Below are 22,510 nucleotides of genomic sequence, written 5' to 3' on the forward strand. Positions count from 1 at the left end.
ACTAATGACAGATGTATACTGTCAGCTTCTCAAGTCTCTTCAATAGAACTTAAGTTGGCAGTGTTGGCAAGATGCCATGCTTTCATTTTACTCCCCTGATAGACTTAGGATGATATATTCATGTCTGGCTTTGTAATTAAAGCCATTTGTTGGGACGCTTCTCTTCCCTCCTGTGAGGCACTGTTGTAATACTCCACCCTTTTAATACCAATTCTTGTTTTCTCAAAAAAATAAAAATAAAAAATTTGTGCATCTTGCCCCTATGCTTTCGAGGACTGGGTAGCAGCCCAAAAAGTGGGCCATTCATTCGATATTAGCACGCACCTCAACTCCAACACAACTGTCTTGAACATCAATGGAGACGTTCGCTCCTGGCAAACAACTCCTTGATTACCCTTCTCTGGGAAGGCAGGCTACGCATGGCTCGGTTTGTTTGCAGCCCACAGTTCCAACTCCCTGCAGGAAGCATGAGGGGCCTACTCTTGCTTTCCTTGACTCGCCGGCAGCTCTTCACTCTTCTAGGATTTCCACCATAGCTCCCTCCGCAAGATCATCATTGCAGCTCTGCGTCAGAAACCCTGTGGAAGGCGAACACAAATTTCTGAATCTTTCTACAACGAGCATTATTGAAGAGGTATGGACTCAGCACATGCATTCTCGTACCCAGAGAGAGAGAGAGAGAGAGAGAGAGAGAGAGAGAGAGAGAGAGAGAAAGAGAGAGAGTCGTGCTAAAAAGAGCCAATTTTTATCTAGGTGTTTGTTTCAAGAGACCTGAGTAGCGCGATTTGGCCAGGGCACATTGAAGGAGCAAGTGGATTCACTCTACAAACAGAGGATTGTAGCTGACCCTGACCTCTATGTGCGCTTGCTAAGATTGTGTGGTGACTCAACGGCTTTTCCTATGGGGATACTTGTACACGACCACATTGTCTCAAACGGTCTCGATAATGAGGTTTTTCTTTCAAACTTGTTGATCCAAATGTATGGCAAATGCAAGGCAATTGGACAAGCTCGTCTTACCTTTGATCAAATGCATCAAAGGACAGTATACTCATGGAACCTCATGATTTTGTCATACATCACCATAGGCCAGGGGGAAAGAGCTGTTGGACTTTTTCATGAAATGTATCACTTAGGTGAAGAGCTTAATGAAGTCACATTGATAACAGTTTTAAACGCATGTGTGAATGAAGGTGCCCTCACCGATGGACGATTTATACATGCATGTGCTGTTGAGTATGGTTTTGAGTCTGACGTAGTTGTGGGCACTGCTACAATCAGTATGTATGGTAAGTGCAAATGTATGCCAGACGCAGAGAGGGCCTTTGATAGGCTACTTGAGCCGGATGTGGTTGCGTGGAACTCCATAATTGGCCTACATCTCGAACAGGACCAGCTCAAGGGGGGTGCTTTCAAAGTGTTCAAGCAAATGCAACAGAGCAAGATGCCACCAGACTATGTTACTTTTGTTCACCTTTTGGAAGCATGTGCAGGGCTGGCAGATCTTATAGAAGGTAGATTGACTCACGTTGCTATTCTTGACGTTGGATTGCAGGGAACTTTAAAAGTAGGTAATTCTCTTGTAAACATGTACAGTAAATGCGGTAGTTTTGAAGATGCAGATAAGGAATTCAAGAAAATGCCAACACATGATGTTGTGTCTTGGAACACTATCATCTCGGTGTACACCCAGTACGGGTTTTCACAGGAGGCCATCGCTTTATATAAACAAATGATGCAGCTAGGCTTCAAGCCGGATGACTTCACTTATAGTACGGTCCTTTCAGCATGTGCTGGTGTTTCAGCTTTATCAGATGGTGCTCTTGTTCACACTATTATCGTGGATGAAGGACGTGAATTAGATAAAGTGATTGTCACTGCCATAATCGACATGTATAGCAAGTGCCATTGCTTGGAAGATGCACGAAGGGTTTTTGATCGAATCTATCCTGGTACCATGCCTAGTTGGACTGTAATGATTGGTGCGTATTCATTGCATGGGCATGGCGTGGAGGCATTGGAGCTCTTTGAGCAATTGAAGCTCCTTGGCATGAAGCCAGATGAAATAACGTTCGCCAGTGTCCTTGGCGCTTGCGCTATACTTGCAGACTTGAACGAAGGCAAGGTGCTGCATGAGCAAATTCGGAGCTTGGGGTTTGAGTCAGAGGTTATAGTTGCGGGGGCTCTTGTCAACATGTATGGTAAGTGTGGGAGTTTGGTAGATGCTCAGAATGTGTTTGATGGAATGAGTGAGCACGATTTGATCTCCTGGAATGCCTTGATAACGGCACACACACAGCAAGGCTGTGGTGAGATCACGCTGGAGCTCTTTTCCAAAATGCAGGCAGCAGGGGTTGAACCAAATGAAGTGACCTTTGTTAGTGTGCTTTCGGCTTGCAGTCATGCAGGACTTGTTGATGAAGGGGTTCGATTATTTGATTCAATGCAGCATATCCATGCGATGGCACCCACAATGGAGCATTATGGGTGTATGGTAGATCTCTATGGAAGAGCAGGTTATCTCAAAGACGCCGAGGACGTCATCAACAGCATGCCGTTTGAGTTTGATTCTGTGGTGTGGGAGACCTTACTTAGTGCTTGTCGAATGTATGGTGATGTAGAGCGAGGGAAGCGTGCCGCAGAGCATGCCATAAAGCTAAAGTCACATAATGATGCACCTTTTATTTTGCTCTCAAACATATATGCAGCAGAAGGAAGGTGGGAAGATGTTGCGAGAGTACGCAAGAGAATGGCTGACTTGGGTGTAAAGAAGACGATAGGGTTCAGCACCATTGAGGTCAACAACAAGATTCATAAGTTTGTTGCACGTGATGGGTTGCATCCACAAGTGGATGAAATTTACAAGGAGCTTGAAAAGCTGGGTGCTCAGCTCAAGGAAGCAGGCTATGTACCTGACACACGAATGGTGTTGTATGACGTGGACGAAGAGTTAAAGGAGCACTTGCTATGGTATCACAGTGAAAAGTTGGCCGTTACTTTTGGTCTTATGAAAACACTGCCAGGAACTTCTCTACGGATTATTAAGAACCTTCGTGTCTGCCAAGACTGTCATTCTGCATTCAAGATCATCTCAAAGGTGGCCTGTCGTGAGATTACTTTGAGAGATGCCAACAGATTTCATGTTTTCTCAAATGGCTTGTGTTCTTGTAAAGATTATTGGTGATACTTGTGTAGTCATTTTTGAAGTAAAAGCAGGATGCAGAATGCTGTGGCTCAAAGCAGAGTGAATGAGTAACAGCCAGAGGTACTCTATGTAGATGTTTTACTGGACATTTGAAATGAAATCAACAGGTGCGTCCGGATTGTCTATTCGTTCAATGCCAATGGCTTCACAGGGTCTGTAGTACCATAATTAACTAAATCAAAGTTGTAGACCCTTATGACAGGTGAATCATGTGGGTGGTGTCCTTTAGGACCCCATGAAAGGGCATTTCTGTGTTTGATGATGATGGATTGATCATGAAGTCATTCGGCTTGTGCTATTCCAAAGAAAGTTCATGGATGACGACTTTTGCATCCACTTGCCTTCTTTCCCTCTGGCCGACTCCCATGTTCCATTTGCATCAAGGGCAGCCATCTCCCCATCCATAGCTTGCTATCATTTCTCATCTTTGACAGCATCTTTAAAACAAATGGGTTCCACTTCCTTCGAAATCTTTGCCATGTATGCACAATGATGAGCCACATTCTTACTCTCTCAGACCTATGTGGTCCTCGATCACTTCGAGGTACCTTATTCCCCGCTTACATCCTTTTTACACCTAGAGTTTTCACAGAGGTATGCCAGACTCCTCATCTAAACTTTACTCAAAACCATTGTTGTCACCACCGTCATGATCAACACTCAAATTTAGGAGCTTAGGAACATCATCGATTTCTCTTTCCCTTTTCTTGATACATTTGATAAGTTAGGACTCATTCTACAACTTATTCTATGACCCAACCTGTCACTCCATGGCTTTTCACCATAACTTGCACTAGGTAAACCTTGCTTAAAATGTGTGACTGTGCACCTATATTTTTTGCTACCACATTATCTCTTAGATCATCCTTTACATCAACATACCAATTCGCCATTTCATCAAAAACATCTTTGCTCACCCTAACTTTATCTTTGACAAGGTTGTAACATTTATATCCTTTTGGCTCAAGGGAATATCTAATAAACACACATTTTTCTGTTTTCGGATCAAGCTTACTTCTTAGCTCATTCGACACATGCACATAAGCAATACATCTGAACACTTTAAAATTTGATACATTCGATTTTTCACCACAAAATTTCTCTTGAAGTGTCATATCATGTAGTGCAATAGTAAGGGTTTTGATCATTATGTAAGCACCTATAGCAACATTCTCAGTCCATAGCAATGACGCATGTTCTTCTAATCCATCAACACTCTTACAACTTTTGCTATGTGCTTATTCTTTTGCCCAACAATACCATTTTGTTAGCGAGTATATGCGCATAAAAATTGTCTCTGAATTGCATGTTTTTTAGAAAATTATTGAACTAATTTTGAAGAATATTCTCTCCCTCCATTTAACCTCAAGAACGTTATATGTATTTCAATCTGTTCTTCAATCAAAGCTTTGAAATTTTGAAAGTGCATAAACACCTCACTTTTTTGCTTCATGAAACATATGGTCATCAATGAATCTCACATATTTAACCTACATCCACTCCCGGACCCTATACATTTGTATGTACTAAATCCGATGCATTTTTGCTTACATGCTTGTCATGAGGAAACAATGCTTTTGTCTGCTTTCCAAACTGGCAAACCTTCCAAATTTTCTTCATTTCAACAACTTTAAAATTTGCAAAACCTATAACCATCTCTTTAGTTTTCTTTGTGTTTAGTATTTACAAGTTTACATGACCAATATCTAGATAAACATAGCAACAATCACCTTGGGTGCATTTACGTTAACATTCTATCCACTTTCTTTCCTTGTGCAACCAAATTTCCATTCTTCTTATGCTCTTGGACAAGGAGGTCATAAGAGTTAAACCTAATCTGCAAACCTTGCTCAATCATCTCTCCACCATCAAAAAGAAATTTCTTTGTGATATTAGGTACACACAGTATATCATTCATGTACTTCAGTTTACCACTTGTCATAGATGATGACACATTTTCTATATGCATAATGGGATGTGCAGTATCATCCCCAGTCTCTACATAGTCAACACTCTAGAAAGTCTGCATTTCTTTGAACGACTCACCATGACTGGTCATATGATTCGACGCATCCGAATCCACATACCAGACATTGTCATTGTATTTTTTCACATATGTAGACATAGTATTTAATATATGTTGCACTACAAATAACCTCTGAGGATCATCAACATTCCTGCTAGTAGTTTTATAATTATTTTGTTGCTTCCTATCCATTAGAAACAATATGAACCCTCTAGGGTTCCTTTGGGAGTAAGGTTAATTAGAGGTCAGCCAGTGGTGGACATACTCTATGTCCTCAAAATAGTACGGAGACAAACTAGTTTTGCACTTCTTGATGGCCCCTTACCTAGTGAGAAGGTTTTTTTTGGGGGGGGGGGGGGGGGGGGGGGGGACACATAAAACCTCCTTTCCCTTCCTTTTTGACCAGTTTTTGAATAAAGTCCTAAAAAATTTAAAATTTTTGAAAATTTTCCAGACTCACAACTTATATCTTAAAAGTCTTCCCAACCCTATTTTATGATCAAAAGTGCATTCTTTAACCTCTAAAAATTAAAACGTACACTAAAAAGTCAAAAACTAATTTTTTTTACCAGAATTTTCAAAACATCACTCTTTCCTCTCTAAACCTCACCTAACGCCATTTCCAAGCTCACCATTTCTCATGCACTCACATTCAATCCCTACTCTAGCATTCTCTCTCTAGTAGCTCCCTCTCACCTCCATTGGAGCACCAACCAAAGTTCTCCTCTTGTTGTCTCTCCCACTTCCAACACACTCTCTACTAGCTCCCTCTCACCTCCATTGGAGCACCAACCAAGTTTCTCCTCCTCCTGTCTCTCCCCATATCCATCTTCTTATACCTCTACCTGCAATACCAAGCAACCTCATCTCCTTCTTCCATCTCCATGATAGTAGCAAAAAAGCTCTTTCTCCTCCTCCTACTTTCCTTTACTCCTACAGGGAAATCTCTTCTCTCCAAAGACAACCAAAAAATGAGCTCACCAGATTTTAATGCCACAATAGTAAAGGTGTAGATAGTGAGTGGCTACCACAAGATTTCTTTAAAGGTGCTTCGGTGTTCAAGGTGGAGGATGAGCAAAACTTGACATGCATATCATGTCCTTATATCACTATGCTTACCTTGCTATCAAGTACCACATACTTCTAAAAAATTCCTTCTTATTTCTAATGAGCCCCGGCCTCTTCAATTGAAGATTTTATATCATACTGACAATGACGCTATATAAAATGTGTGATACTATAATGGATTCAAATTTCTAATCCCATCTTGTCTCTATTGTGAAGGTCAATTTTATGTTTGACACTTTATTTGGTTTGTAACAAAAGTATATGCACTGCTAGTGTTTCTCTTTTCAAATACAAAATGCTTCCTTGCTTCAACTTTCAACAATAGACTTGTCGTAGTCAACTTAGAGACATTATTATCATTAGTGCTATCTTGGATAGTTTACTATATATTATCGCATCTCCAATAAGTTCATTAGGGCTCAACAATGGATGTAACAAACTATACCATTATGCTAGGAGATGGAGCAAACTATATCATTATGCTAGGAGATGGAGCACGGTCCCTTTTCTACCCCATGTTTACCTTGGACCCCATCTCTTGGCTACTGCCGTCAACGGGATCCAAGGGGGCCAATGACAGCTATCTAGGCCCCCCTTGGCGGGGGAGTTCGGGGGCAATGCTTTAGAAGGTAAAAAATAGATGCATCTTGGTATATGATTTTGTATGTATTTTGAATCAAAATTGTATGATATTAACCATGTGAAAAGGAGTATTTCAATACTCACTTTTGCATAAGGGATTGACACACATTGCGTCTGTGGTAAAAATGAAGCACTCTACTTTAGCAATATTAATGTCGCCAAGGGGGGTGATGAGGAACTCTTCAATGACAATGATGGCAGACTATGACCTAGCAGACCCTGCCAATGTCTTGTTGGAGACAGAGCTCTCTAGTAAATGTTTTAATGAAAAATTGACCACCTTAGAGAGGGTCCAGGTTGACATAGTCACAATATTACAGAGGATCTCCACACGGATGTGTTGACAACCACTTTGATAGGCTCTCTTCTTCCTTGTAGTAGGAGAAAACCCGCAATGCGAGTGAGCATAGCCTCACCCATAATCACGAGTCGAGGCCAATGTGTCTATGGGGTCGTCCATAGAGACAACCTCATTCCTACTCAAAGATTTTAAATTGCCTAGATTTGAAGGTAAGGAAAGTGAGTAGAACAAAGATTCAGTGAATATATTTCTAGCAAAGTGGTCCAACATTCAGGTGTGGCAAAAGCAGCCTAGGCATGCACAACCCATAGAGACTAACTTCTTGTGACTGACAAGGCATACAAGTGGTGGATGAGTTTGACTACTCGTCCTGCCACTTGGGCAGAGTTTGAAATGATGTTTCAAAAGGAATTCTTTCCAAGAATCAAATAAGAGATAGAGTGGGAGTTATGGGAGAAGTTCTCAATTGAGAACAAGTCATAGTTTCAAGTTGAAAGGGATAAATGCATTCTAAAGGCTAAGAGCTTCAAGAAAGGCCTCACGGATGATTATCTTGAGTATGCTTAGCCGTTTCAACTGAAAGACTTATCCGAGGCAATCAAATATGCATAAATTTATGATGACATCAAGCGCTATGGTGCACAAGATGGGGCAGGTAGGGATAAAGAGAAAAAGGGGTCGGGTTTAAAAGAAAAGGGCTTCGTAGTGATACTTAGCAAGGAGTCAGGGTGGTCATTGGTCTAAAAAAACTATCACCATTCAAAAAGAAGACAGAGTCCAAAATCAAGAATTATGTTGAAGTGCGAAAGAAATTTTTGCTTTAGCTGCAAAGAGGTAGGACACACCAAGGCCAAATGTCCAAAGCTTAAAGCTAGCCTTAGTGGCAATGAGACCAATAGAGATGATAAATCCTCTAGGTAGTTGCATACGGAGTAGAGGCTTCCTCTTAATTTTAGGGAGTTCAAGGAGGTGACGATGTGCGACTATGATGAGCATCATACTTATTCAATGACATTAACTATGTGGTAGCATAGGTCCTCATGACACGATGCACATGTATGGCACAAAAGGTGTCCATAGGCTCATTGTCTTCATAGGTGATGGAGCTAGCCATAACTTCTTAAGCTACTCATTAGTTAAGAAGTTAAGGTTGACTAAGACGGTGAGCGATCATAAGCGTACTTGTGAATTGGCCAACGATTTTGATAAAACGGTATGGAATATCATAATCTTGGGAGTTCTCTTAGCCATTCAAGACTACAAGTCTTTGCTTGAATTTCAAACCATGCACTTGGCTAGAGTATACGTATACCTAGGTAGGGAGTGTCCGTATAGCCTATGTCCTAGTCTAGTTTGGAGTTATTTGTATAACACACTACAACTTAATCACGATGGTAAAATGTCGTATTCTTGAGTTATCTCAGGAAACATAGATTGAGAAAGTTTTGCAGTGTTTCAATAGGAAGGGGGGGAAAGCATTGAGTACCCCAATGCAGGCATTCTTGAAACTCAGCAAGAAAGATGCACCCAAATTTGATGCTGAGCGAGCTGAAATGGCTAAGGTACCATATTCTTTGGCAGTGGGAAGACTCGTGTATTCTATGGTGGCCACAAGACCAGACATTGCTTTTGCAATGGGAGTAGTGAGCCGATATATGGCAAACCCTGGCAACAAGCATTGGGAAATAGTGAAGCACATTCTTAGGTACCTCAAAGGTATGGTCGGCAGGTGTTTACGCTTCGGGAATAGTGATACATCCATCGTGGGTTATGCGGATGCAGACTATGCGGGTTGTGTCGACAATAGAGGCTCATCACCCTACAAGTGACCGTAGGGTCCCCTCCACGGATTTAGAATTTACGTAATTACCAACAAAATTGTGTGATCTGTTTGTTAAACCTGTCGACAATTGTCCATATTCCCGTATTCCCATGGATAGACTTGGGTAATCCAAAGATAAAATCCATGGATATACTCTCCCATGGTGAATTTGGGATAGGCAATGGCTGGAGTAATTCAGGTTGCTTCCCTCTATCATACTTGGTCTTTTGGCATCAAAAAAATATTAAAATTGAACTGCATTACTGACCTGATAATCATGTACGGGTATCGTCCAATTGTGCAAGCCAGAGAAAAATGTTTGAGCCAAGGTACATAAAAGTAATGTGAATAGTTAAACATTTTATCTTGCAGTCAGGCGCAAAGTGAAGATGCTAATTATATAGTGTATGTCATGCAAAAGTGCCATCATTAGGAAGAGGATGGGGTCTAGGAGAGCCTCTTCATTTGCCATGAGATTATGGAGGTGATTAGCACTTTGACATATAGGTCCATGCCATGTGTGCAAGAATGGTAAGTGTGTAAGAGAGGTGTAAGAGTGGTCAAAGGATGCACTTTCCCCCCCAAAAAAGAGGGAACAAATTTATGAATTTCGGCCTTCCATAACTTCTACATACTATCTCCAATTTGAGCCGAGATTATACATCCATAATCTACACGCCATCTCTTTCCATAGATATGTTACACGATATGGTTTTGCCCACTAGCTTTTGAATTTCATTTTGGGGGGAAATTTGAATTCAAATAAACTAGCCATTTTGTCTGTTTGAATTCAAAAAACGTTCTTTGGATTGCTTTCTTAATACTAGAGGTTTGATTCCCTGAAATTGCCAAATAAAGAGGTCCTCGACCCCATTCTCTTCCTAATGTCAGGAATTATAAGAAACAAAAGTCTTGCCTTTCCCCGTAGCATTTATGTGTTGCGCCAAGCAAACGCATAGGCATGCGGAACTGGATGTAGATAACTAACCTTGTAGTGTTGTCGAGTTGGAGTTGTGGTTGTGCTGTCCGCTGTTATGAATATATGTTCTTTCTATCACACACAAAACAAGAGTAAATACAAATTTCATTGCCTTCATTACATGTGTGTCCTCAATAGCAATCTACAATGGCGATTTGGGATTACACTATGTAGAGCATCCTCTATCCTCCTTTCAGGAAAAAAATTTAGGCCGACCAAGAATAAATAGCATGCCTCAACTTGCCCCTCCACATGGCTCACTCTCATGGTGATGAATGTGGAAAAAATTTTATACTTCCCTGCTATATACCAACCATCCATGTTGCAAAATAGAGTTTCATGTAGTACATTGGTGAAAGAAGCATCAAGCTGTAGAATAGGAGGTTGGAATTGGTTGTCTCGGTAGCTCCTTTCAACGTAAACTTGTGTACCTTTGCACATGTCGAGAGGGGAAACACTTGTTTACGAGTCAAGAAATTGACATGAGACCTCTTTCTGGGCAATGGCTTCCTTGTTTGCCTCCAGTGTTTGAAGGCTTGCATGATCAATTCTTCCATCTGCTAATACTTCCAACCCAAAAATAAACCCTCAAGTCTATGGAGGGAGCCAAATCCCTTGCCTTCAATATCTGTAAGTGAGAAAACAAAGTATGCTTGTGTTGATTCTTTCCAAACACCATCAATGATCACCTTCTCTTCCTTGGGTAGTAGGGATGCATGCTTTTGCATGAATTGGTGGGTGGAGGAAACCGTTGTCAGGCATTTTTTGGATGAAGATAAAGTCACTGATCCATGCTAAAAATCTTGCTCACTAGCCTCGAGTACATAGGTGTACATAATGCTTTGAGTTTTAAGAGTGCCCCTGTAAAATCTAGGTATAAAGGCTTGGTCCTATCAAGTTATTTGCTGGAGTTTCGGGGTGGTTGAACTTTCAAAAGATGGTTTCAACGAGAATTTTTAGTCATGCTTGATAGCCTGTGGATTGGACTCATACATCATGAGTTACATGCATTTGAAGTGTGTTGACCGCTGGGTCAACAACACAACTTAACTCAAGTTTCATACCAAAGTCTTATCTTTTGCGAGTTATGAAATGCTGTGGATTATGGCTATAAACGTCATTTGTAATGAGTAGTTATTCTAGTTTCAGAAGCGGGGGTGCAATGGCACTTCCAGATTGTAAATACAAAGCCATTTGACCCTTTCAACCCCATTTTTGGTTAAACCTAAGGTAGCCTTAGTATATAAGGTACCTAGGTCATTTTGTAAAAAAGATTTTAATCATAATCAAACTTTAGCGCTGCCGTCTCCTGTGTGTGAGAGAGAAAGAGAGTGTGCGTGAGCTTCATCCTCTTGCTACGCCCGGCTCGCTCAACACATTGGAGATCCGACTGCACCATTGCTATAGGCTCGAGGAGAGCTACGCGACGACGCCAAGCATTCCACGCGAGACGAAGCGCACACGTCGACGCATCTACGAGCTATTTGTGGCCGTAAGTGTATCAAACGATGTCTGTTTTCTGCGTGCTAGTAGTCTATAGAATCGTGGCGACATAAGCTACGCATAGGTACTCATAAATTTCAGTCTCGTTCACTTTCAAAATTCTGCTTTGTCATCCTACGCGTTTTCCGCAGATGGGTTTAGAGTGAGGGTTTTGAGTGTAGAAGCTTAGGGACATGTGTATCCTAGTGAGGGGATGGTGTTCCTTAAGTTTCGTACGAATCTGGCATGATTAGGTGAGTTACCTTCCGTATGTGTGTATGTGGCTAAGTGGTGTAGTTGAGAGCAGTGAGGTTCTTGATTGTGGTTTAGTTGGCCTTCGAGAGTGTTGTATGTGTAGGATGGTCTCAGCCTGACAAGCTAAAGAGATTTCTTCCGTGTGCCTATCGTGTCATCTGTGTCCTCGATTGACATTATGTTGATCTAGGTAGTGTTTACATGCACTTCATGGGTGTGTGAGTCGCTCCCGTCCAACATTGGCGCCGTTGCCGGGGACACAAGGACCTAAGTAGGTTTCCTACTAACACTCGTGTGATGGTTGCTTGATTTAGTTTCTGCTAAAGAAAGCGTTTTTCTTAAGTGGATCTGGAAGAGGATATTCCGCGATCAAGTGGATAGCCAGGAAGCATGTGTCTTGCCGAGGGTCTGCGACTAGATAGGTTTAGTTAGGATCTGTGGATTAGAGTAGTTCTTGGTGGTCGAGTGATTTGTGAGGTGATAAAAGCGTTTACTAGTCCGTGTGTGGCAGTAACGCGTTTTTCTACTCATAGATGCAAAACCCCATATGATTTGTAGGAGTAGCCTTAGGTAAGTGATCCGATTCTGATCTAGAGCTATTCAACACTGAATTATTTGCTAAAGTGCTTGATTGCATTTGAAATCACGGAAAAGTGTGCTTTTGAGGATAAAAATGCATTAAACAAACTTTTGTGGATATTTTTGTTTGACTGACTGATGTTGTGCATATAAAGGAGCATTTGCAAGGGTTCTGTGAAGAAAACCCTGCAATTCTGTAAACATAGACATCCTACGCGTAGGATGTCTCAAGGGGGTTCTGGAGACCAAATTTGAAAATTCTGACTGCAACAGTGGGTCCAGAGGGTAGGTTTTACCCTAGTAACATATTGACTTGGGTGTTTTTCCCTATTTTTTTGACCAAAAGCCAAAAGGTGGAGTCAGAAAACGTAAAATTTCAGAAAAGGCTTAAATTGAGTGATTTTTGCATGTTTTTGCAATTGTGAAGCATACTTGCACTTGTTGAGAGCATAAGGAAGCATCAGGGACTCTTCAGTCTCAAAAAATCAGCAGTAGACATCCTACGCGTAGGATGTCTACAGGGTGATCTGGTGGAAATTTTGAAAATCTGAGGTTACCAGTGTGTTCAGAAGGTAGGTTTTACCCTATTTTCACCTAGAAAGTGAAAATTTGACCAAATTTTGACAGATCAAAGCCAAAAGACGAGAATTGCCAGACATCCTACCCAAATTGTGTCCAAGGAATAATTTTTGAGACCAAACCATAGGGTGACTTCATGTGCATGTTATACATGATGTTTTGAGTGCATGTGAGAGTTTTCAGCTCATTTGGGTGAGAAAATTGGGTTTTAAGCAGACTTTAGTATTTTTGACTGAAAAAGGCAAGAACAGCTAGTTTTGGGGTCTTTTGACATCCAAATTAAAATCTAAGCATACCACTGGGTTACTGACATCAAGGGGAAGCTGTGGGACAAGTCTGGGGTCAAACAGGCCAAAAAGACATCCTACGCGTAGGATGTCTTTTGTGTGATTTTGGACTCTAAACAAAATTCTGAGCATACCACAGTGATCAACACCTTCAGGAGAGTCTGTGATTCAAATTTGGGGCAATTCTGAGCAAAAAGACATCCTACGCGTAGGATGTCTACTGCATAATTCTGAAACCAAAATTCTACTGTGTCCATACCATGCTGTCATATAGCCTTAGGTAAGCCTCCTAGGCAAATTTGGTCCAATTTGGAGTTGATTTGACTTAGGAATTCATCAGAACAGACATCAGGCTTTTGGAACAGATTCTTGATCATTTGACCAACCTATAGGTGTCAGAATCAAAAAGTAAAAATAGCTGTGAGTTTAGCACATCAAGGGGAAGCTACAGTACAAGTTTGAGCTGAAACAGAGCAAAAAGACATCCTACGCGTAGGATGTCTTCAGCTTGATTTAGGACTCCAAACCAACCTATGAGCACACCACTGTGATCAGCACATCAAGGAGAAGCTGGGGTGAAAATTTCAAGTCATTTTGAGCAAAAAGACGTCCTACGCGTAGGATGTCTCAAGGCCATTGCTAGGTCCAAATGAAATTCTGAGCATACCATTGTGTTGCTGGACTCAAGGGGAGTCTCTGGATGAAATTTTGTTAAATTATGAGCATATAGACATCCTACGCGTAGGATGTCTCTAGGCCAGTTTTAGGGTCCAACTGAAATTTTGACCATACAGAAGTGTTCACAGTGTCATAGAGATCCCAAATCTTTTTTTCAAAATTGAATTTGGACTCATTTGGACCAGTCTAAACCATTTTGTTAAACTTTGAAAAAAACATCGTTTGAGGCCTCAAAATTCATCCGGAAGTCAGGGGTGTCTGAAAGTGACAATTTGCGAGAATTGTGACGAAACGGTTGCGGTTTTGGACATAGTTTCGACTTTTCCCTAACCAAAGAACTTGAACACAGTGGACTAAGTCTACTTGAACCAAGCAAAAGCTCTTAAGCCCAGAAATCATGTCTACCCTAGAATCAAACGCAGCTTACACAAGCTTGGAGATCCCGACGATAGAGGAATATCCTCCCACAATGGATCTTCCAAACTCGCAATTGATAAAGACCCATCTTGTTGAGAGAGTTTGGATGATTGGTCATGAGAGTGAAGGACTATATAGATACATTGACGACAATGAGGTCAATCTTTATAGGTGCTCATATCCATACCTAGAAGAGATAACGGATTACAAGCTCTTATATGTCTACACATACGGAGTCGACTGTCAATGGAGATCTATAGTTGTCGACAAGTATGGACGAGAATACAGAGTTGTAGAAAGCACAAATCCACAGACTGTACTAGAAAGAGGTGGATATTTGGTCAATGAAGGACCACAAATGCCTCCACCAAACACGCGAATTCCTATAGGAGTTCCAAGAAGAGAGCCATCAGGATTCCCTTCAAGAGCTATAACGAGAGAAGGATTGGGAGAGTCTCTGGTTAGACTTGTAGACAATCGACGAGTTAGACCATCCCAAGTCCATAAATGGGTAAACAGAAAATACTCCGGAGATAAAGATCTGAGAGATCACGTAGCGGCTTTTAGAAGAGTGATTAGAGCAGAGGAAGTTTCAGATTTTGCGACACAGTTTGCGGGATTTGGATTGACTCTAGAAGATGATGCAGCTACATGGTTCGACTCGGTGGAAAAATGGGATTTTGAGACCCTAGATGAGCTATTTGAGGAGTTTATTGAAGAATTCTCGCCAAAAGGCATTGCTCACAACACGGTCTCGCAAATCCATAGATTCAAACAGAAAGAGGATGAATCAGTACTCAAAGCATCATTACGACTCAAGAGATATGTTAAGCTCTGTCCGAGAGCGGAATTACCTACACAAGCACGACTGATGCTGATCTTTATCCAGGGAATGAGACATGCGGGCCTTCAGAAGGATCTACATATGATAAGGAGGATGATGCTAAACGAGTTGATCAAAGAAGCTCTTTATCTAGTGGATAACTGTGAGGCATACAAAGAAAAGGACTAAAAGAGTCAAGGAGATGACACATCCTCTCAGCACAGTGTTTCACAGATAAGTGAGTCCATTGCCAAGCCAACGACACCTATTGATCAAGAAAAGCTTATCGACGACTTGGTCAAGAGGTTGATTTCTCTTGTAAGGTTTGATTCGGGAGAGCCAAAGTGGTGTGAAATTGAGAGAAAATGGACGAACCATACGGGGGAAGAGTGCTATTATAGCATGGAAAATGCTAGGGAGAGGTATGTACAACCTGTTCCAGAAGCACCTATTCCACCTAGATACATTACGGGGAATGCGCCAAGACCAGTGGGAGTTTTAAGGCCAGAGCTTGTCTTAGGACAACAACCTCCGCTGCTGCCAGGTGCTAGAATGCAGGTAGACATGAGATACATGCCAATGATGGAAGCATCGAATAAACCAACGCCAGTACCAGCTACAATGTGGTATAGCAACCAAAGTGAGTACTACCCTTCGAAGCAACAAAATGTGAGAGAAACACATGGAGTGGTGAGGCCGGTACAACCTCCACCTCCTGGGTTTCAGTCGAAAGAAAGAAGGTATGAAATGGACGAAAGGACATTGCGATTCATTGCAAATAGCGGCTTATCTAGGTCAAAGCTTGCTTATAGCCAAGAGGAAATGCTAAAAGAATCTCCTCAACCAGAGACAGATTGTCCCAAAAGTCGTGTGAACCACTTGGTCAAACAATGTCCTCATACGGAGATCACTGAAGTAAATGCCTATTGTCTTGAGTGTGGCATCACTCACTTGATCCCCGATTGCCCGAAAAAACCAAACCAAATCAGGAAAATCACGACAAATGTATCAGGGATTGTTCAGCTACCTAGTAGCTCAGAAAATGAAAATGTTGTACTAGTGCAAGTGGTTACGAGAGCACAAGCTCAAAAGAAAGCTGATGAGAATCTAGAGACAAAGAACACGGAAAGTGACACGAGTCCAAAGACAGATGATGGACCAAAGACAGACGCACCTAGTTAGAAAACCAAGAGCAAACGAAATAGTTGGAAAGCTAGAAAGACTAGGATGAAAGCACGCAGGGAACGAGAGCAAAAATCCCTAGCTGAGAAGCTTACCGAAACTGAGGAGAAGATAAAACAACATGAGGAAAAGGAGGCACCTTCTCTTACACAGATGGTTAAACCTCTAGAAGAACCATCCACGGATGAGAAACCCAGAAGTGCTAGTTCAGGAGGATCTGTGTTGGTAGAGAAGGTTAATGAGACATTAGATGACCTCTTGAAAGCCTATGATGTGAGGCTCAAAAACAACCAAACCCAAGAACATAGGTGGATGACATATCCCTATGCGGAACTAGAAAAGCAAAGGTTTGAAATGTGCCAGAAAATGATTCAAACAGCCTAAGCTTTACTAGAACCACCAGTTGCAAAACCTGAGGATGTGATCCGTGTCATGCCTACACAACTAATCCCACCAAACCAGGAACTAAAAGAGCCAGATTCTAGTCATAAGCACAGACCAAACCTCAAAGACCTAGCATTAGAACCAAGGATAGTACTGAATACCACGGATAACTCTTCCGAGGGATTTCACCAAGCTATACCTGAGGATTGTAAAGAGATAGATGGTCTTGATGAATTGTGGAAACAAGTCAGAGAGGCCAATGAAGCCGATGACCTAAGAAGACGAGTAGACAAGACTGGTGATGAAAGAGGAGTGTTTCTACCACCAATAGAGGAATTTGAGACTGGACCTCAAATGAATCTAGACGTGCGATCGTATTGGGGCGAGAAAGGATCTGTACAATCTATGGATAGTCAACCCCATTCGCTAAGAACACTACCGTCCTACATGGGAGAGTACGAGACCAAGTTAGATGTGGTTGCAATCCCATCACAGAGACTGACTCCCAACAAGGCCATCGATTCAAAGGGGCTAGTAGATATTCTATCTACCCCAGTCACCGGTACAATAATGTTAGCCGAGTTGCTCAGAATAAGACCAAACATGTGGGCTAATGTGGGTAAATGTCTAGAGAAATTTGGTATAAAAACCCCAATGACTCAAATCGAGGAAGGCATCAAAGAGCTTGAAATGCCTCAACTAAATACTAGGCCAGTGCCATTAAACAAGGTAGGTGAGTATTACGAGGGAGAAGATGGAAACACCACCCTTCCTGTGGAATTCAATGGTGTAAAAACCATGGCAATCCTTGACAGTGGAGCTGGTGTGGCCATTACAACCAAAGAGGTTTGGAAAAAATGGGGAAAATCTGCCTTGATATCCACACGAATGACCCTGCAGCTTGTAGACGAACACAAGGAAAAGCCCCTAGGACTGCTAGAAAAAGTACTTGTTACTTCTTGTGGCATTGAATATGAACACACTTTTGCTGTTGTTGACTTTGGCAAGAAGAACAACTATGACATCATTCTGGGAAGACCATTCATGCGACAATTGAAAATGGTCCAAGATTGGGGTTATGACCATATATACCTGAGACAGATGGAAACCATAACAAAGATAAACTTGTGGGACCATATCTATAGGGATGTGACGAGAACACCAGTTGAGGAGTTTGATTCCGCCACAGTAGCAGGATCAGAACCTCCAACTTGGTTAGGTAAGCCTAAAGAACTGTGGATGTGTGCAGCTTCACAATGTGGTAGCTTGAAACGTGAGGAATGTATCCTAGAGCGGGTTATAGAGGATAAGGACTATATCCCAGAACCATTTCCTGAAGAAGAGTTAGAGCCTTTTGGATGGGAACACATCTTGGCTACTTTGGACGTGTGCACCGTGGAGGATGCTCCCACAACAAAGTTTTGTGATGAAAATGGCTATGATGTCGTTCCTTATTTTGCAGTGAGTGTAATCCAAGAAAACGAAGAGATCCAGACATCAACAATCTCTCGAAATAAGGAGCAAACAAAGAAATGTGGAGAATCAAAAGATGAAGAAGACGACGAGTTCTATGACTCTGTAGAACACTTCGAGCTTCAAGAAGATCAACGACCCGGGAATCAATGTCATCGCTACATGAATAAAGTGCATCAAAAGTGGATTCCAAAATCCTCGGTGAAGACACAGCCACCACAAGCATCCTCATACATGGCTCCTAATAAGGATGCAAAGACTCAGCTAGGAGGAATACGACCAGAGCAACGAGCTAGCAATGCTATAATCATTGGGCTAGAAAAGTCCTCCAAGAAACTACCACCCACGAGCAAACAGAAAGTAACTTTCCACTACCAACCAAAAAATCAAGGGAAAGTACAAGAAGTCAATCTTGTTGAGGATAGTAGCGATAGTGATGAATATTACGACATCCCCTATCATCAACTCAGGCCATCATTATCACTAACCCCTTCAGCAACAACCATGACAGGTCAAAAGAACAGGACAACAAGTCAAAGCCAAAAAGCTCGACAAATCTGGATACCAAAAAACTAGATCGGCCAAAAACAAATATGGATCAAGAAGACAAAGATCTCTAGTGACAAATCACAAGATCCAACACTAAAACAAAAACAAGGAAAGCGTGCACGAACGGGTAAGAATATCACAAAGTCGCAAGCTTTCACAACTCAGATTTGGGCTCCATAGAAGTTGATTCAAGCACAAAAAAGTCAGGAATTCATTTGGATTCCAAAATAGCCACAATATCAACTTTCAAAGCCTGAATCCCGTCCCCAACCAAGTGTACAAGGGCCGAAGCAAAGACCACTGTCGACCCACACAACAAAAAGGTGGATCCCAAAGAAGTCTCTTCAAACACAAACGAAGCACGGGCAAGTATGGGTTCCCAAATGAGAGTCAGCAACAAAACAACCAATAATCACAAAGAAATGGGTCCCAAAGAAGAACAACAAAACTGCTATCAGTGCATCGCCGCTTGAATTCTTACAACTCTTCCTACGATTACAGTACAGTTAGAAGAGAGCAAGTTGCTTCAATCAAGCAACGATACAGAAGCTTCAAAGACCATTACATTGCTTAGAATAGGAAGCCTCGCCAACAAATGCCAATAAGGAAATTGCTTATACCCACATCTTGCACAACATAAATCTTTTCCATGCATTGACTGTGTATGCATAATAGGGCTACATTACAAGGCCTGCATAGGCACAACTTTTAATTGCCCAAGCACAACACATACCCTTTGCGATACCCTATCGTAAAGGATGACTCCAAATAGGAAGGGGGGAGGCATTCTGAATGCGGACCTAACATTATGACTATTAGAGGGCAATGTTTTGTGAGATGCATTGGATTTTTGCGTTTTATTGTGATAAATGTTTGACAAAATTTAGAGTATATGCCCTCATAGTAGTGATACAGAGGAGTATGGGGACAAAATCCATATATGAGCCCCTAGGGACATGTGTATAGTGTACATAGCATTTAGATTTCTATTTGAATGAAATTTCTTTTGTTGAGTTGTTTTAAGATTTTTTTTGTTTATTATTAAGAAAAAATTTAAAAAAATCCATAATCCACATGAAGAAAAGACTGACGAGAGGCCTGAGCACTACAAAGAGAAGAAGGTACAAGAAAACGATGAAACTTCACGAAGTATGTCTCAGCAGCCCCACTACAACAGCCGAAGAACTTGTCACAAAGCAGTGTCAATAGGCAACTGACAAGTCATACAAGTCAGAGTCGAGTAGCTACGCCACAAAATGAGTGAGGTGTTAGTCCCAAAGCTTCAAGTAATATTCTCTGTGGTCTAAGCGTCTTAGCTATTCTAGGTACTGCTCAAGCTGGAAGACTTGAGCATATTTACATTGTGTCGCTCATGCTGGTATAGGTGAGCAAAAGAGTCGAAGTCTAAGTACTTAAGTCTGGTGAAGTGAAGGAGAAGGTCCAAAAGACACTCACGTACTGAGCACAGTGAGATACGAGTGGAGAAACTTCTACATCGAAAACCCTTCTTGGAAAGGTGGAAGCTATTGAGACATCTTTTGATGTCACATGTGCTACATTTATTCCTCGAAACACCCATCATCTCCTTCTTTCACATTGCATGCTTTTGTTGACAAATTTCTCATATGCATATAGAGTGTCCCATAATTGGCACTTGCATCAGGCACTCTTTCCGTGTTTCACCCAAGCACTCACCTTTTATGAACATGTACTTCACGTTCAACTACTCAACTCCAATAAGAGCATATACCAAAGGCATTTTTTTTCCACCGGGTTTATTCCCTTTGGTCATCCAGGTTTCAGACCCTAATCTAAAGACACCTATCACCATCCTCTTGTACATATTCCTTCTACATCAACAATAAGGAAATGCTACTCAAATCAATTGACAAATGAATTGGAGTACCAATTTCAGATCATAGCATACTTCTCCTCAATGGCGAGTCGAAGAATGGCCTACAATGACAAAGCTGCAGACAACACTAACAACATGATAACTCACGAACAAAGAAGCCCTCAATGACAAAGAGCAGACATAAGGGTAATCAGAGGATCTCAAAAGCTTGTCCTTGATAATGCGCGTCGAATGCTCGGCAGGGTTTTGAACATCAAATTAGCATAATTAAGTCCTGGATTCGGCCTGACAGACAGACTTTGCATTGGAGTGCAACTTGGCCTAAAGAAGTTATGGGTTTAGCCATACAATTTCTACAAAATCCTTACAAAGTTGTCATTGGCTCACAAGATCAGAAAGCCAATCACTCACTTCTACAGATTGTAGAAGTTGTTTCTGAGAATCACAAATACTCCGAATTGACAGATTTGTTGGAGCAAGTGATGGATGGAGCTTTCTCTATCCATGATGATAAGAGTCAAGTTCAACGACATTGGGTTCTTTTTGAATTTAGATCTGGCAGTAGACCTATAATGACAGAAACAGATGCTGCAGCTCGGAGCGTGGATGTGAAAGACATAAAGTTCGTCATCAATTATGATTTTCCTGAATCATGTGAAGACTATGTACATTGGATTGGACGAACAAGACAAGCTACTATAAAGGCTATACTCTATACTTTCTTTACAACAATAAAACAACAGCAAAGACCACATCGCCATCGACAATCAGGTCATGTCCGGGATGACATGAACGCGGAAGGGGGGAATGTTGACCGCTGGGTCAACAACACAACATAACTCAAGTTTCGTACCAAAGTCTTATCTTTTGCGAGTTATGAAATGCTGCGGATTATGGCTATAAACGTCATTTGTAATGAGTAGTTATTCTAGTTTCAGAAGCCGGGGTGCAATGGCACTTCCAGATTGTAAATACAAAGCCATTTGACCCTTTCAACCCCATTTTTGGTTAAACCTAAGGTAGCCTTAGTATATAAGGTACCTAGGTCATTTTGTAAAAAAGATTTTAATCATAATCAAACTTTAGCGCTGCCGTCTCCTGTGTGTGAGAGAGAAAGAGAGTGTGCGTGAGCTTCATCCTCTTGCTACGCCCGGCTCGCTCAACACATTGGAGATCCGATTGCACCATTGCTGTAGGCTCGAGGAGAGCTACGCGACGACGCCAAGCATTCCACGTGAGACGAAGCACACACGTCGACGCATCTACGAGCTATTTGTGTCCGTAAGTGTATCAAACGATGTTTGTTTTCTGCGTGCTAGTAGTCTATAGAATCGTGGCGACATAAGCTACGCATAGGTACTCATAAATTTCAGTCTCGTTCACTTTCAAAATTCTGCTTTGTCATCCTACGCGTTTTCCGCAGATGGGTTTAGAGTGAGGGTTTTGAGTGTAGAAGCTTAGGGACATGTGTATCCTAGTGAGGGGATGGTGTTCCTTTAGTTTCGTACGAATCTGGCATGATTAGGTGAGTTACCTTCCGTATGTGTGTATGTGGCTAAGTGGTGTAGTTGAGAGCAGTGAGGTTCTTGATTGTGGTTTAGTTGGCCTTCGAGAGTGTTGTATGTGTAGGATGGTCTCAGCCTGACAAGCTAAAGAGATTTCCTCCGTGTGCCTATCGTGTCATCTGTGTCCTCGATTGACATTATGTTGATCTAGGTAGTGTTTACATGCACTTCGTGGGTGTGTGAGTCGCTCCCGTCCAACAAAGTGGGCGGCCCCTTACTTAGAAAGTGGTTACGGGTGCATGCAAGGAAAGGCAAGTGGGCTGATTTGATAGATTTAATTAGAAATGATGTGGTTGAGAATTTTTCGAGATAGCCAAAGTGATAAGCTCCAAGCCGTGCTTTACGGCATCGCATTTGGT

At 41.7% G+C, this 22,510-nt stretch overlaps 1 protein-coding gene across 1 annotated transcript; it reads left to right on the forward strand.

Annotated features, from left to right (window-relative positions):
• The first annotated feature begins 300 nt into the window (after positions 1–300).
• On the forward strand, positions 301–3,550 carry LOC147434132 (pentatricopeptide repeat-containing protein At3g26782, mitochondrial-like). Its single transcript, XM_086490724.1, has 2 exons — positions 301–634; positions 794–3,550. The coding sequence occupies exons 1-2, from the start codon at positions 356–358 to the stop codon at positions 3,182–3,184; spliced, it is 2,670 nt and encodes an 889-aa protein (XP_086346850.1). The 5' UTR covers positions 301–355; the 3' UTR covers positions 3,185–3,550.
• The last annotated feature ends 18,960 nt before the right edge of the window (positions 3,551–22,510 follow it).

Source organism: Adiantum capillus-veneris, chromosome 19 (assembly GCF_014529385.1).
Source record: "Adiantum capillus-veneris isolate H3 chromosome 19, ASM1452938v2, whole genome shotgun sequence".
Taxonomy (NCBI): domain Eukaryota; kingdom Viridiplantae; phylum Streptophyta; class Polypodiopsida; order Polypodiales; family Pteridaceae; genus Adiantum; species Adiantum capillus-veneris.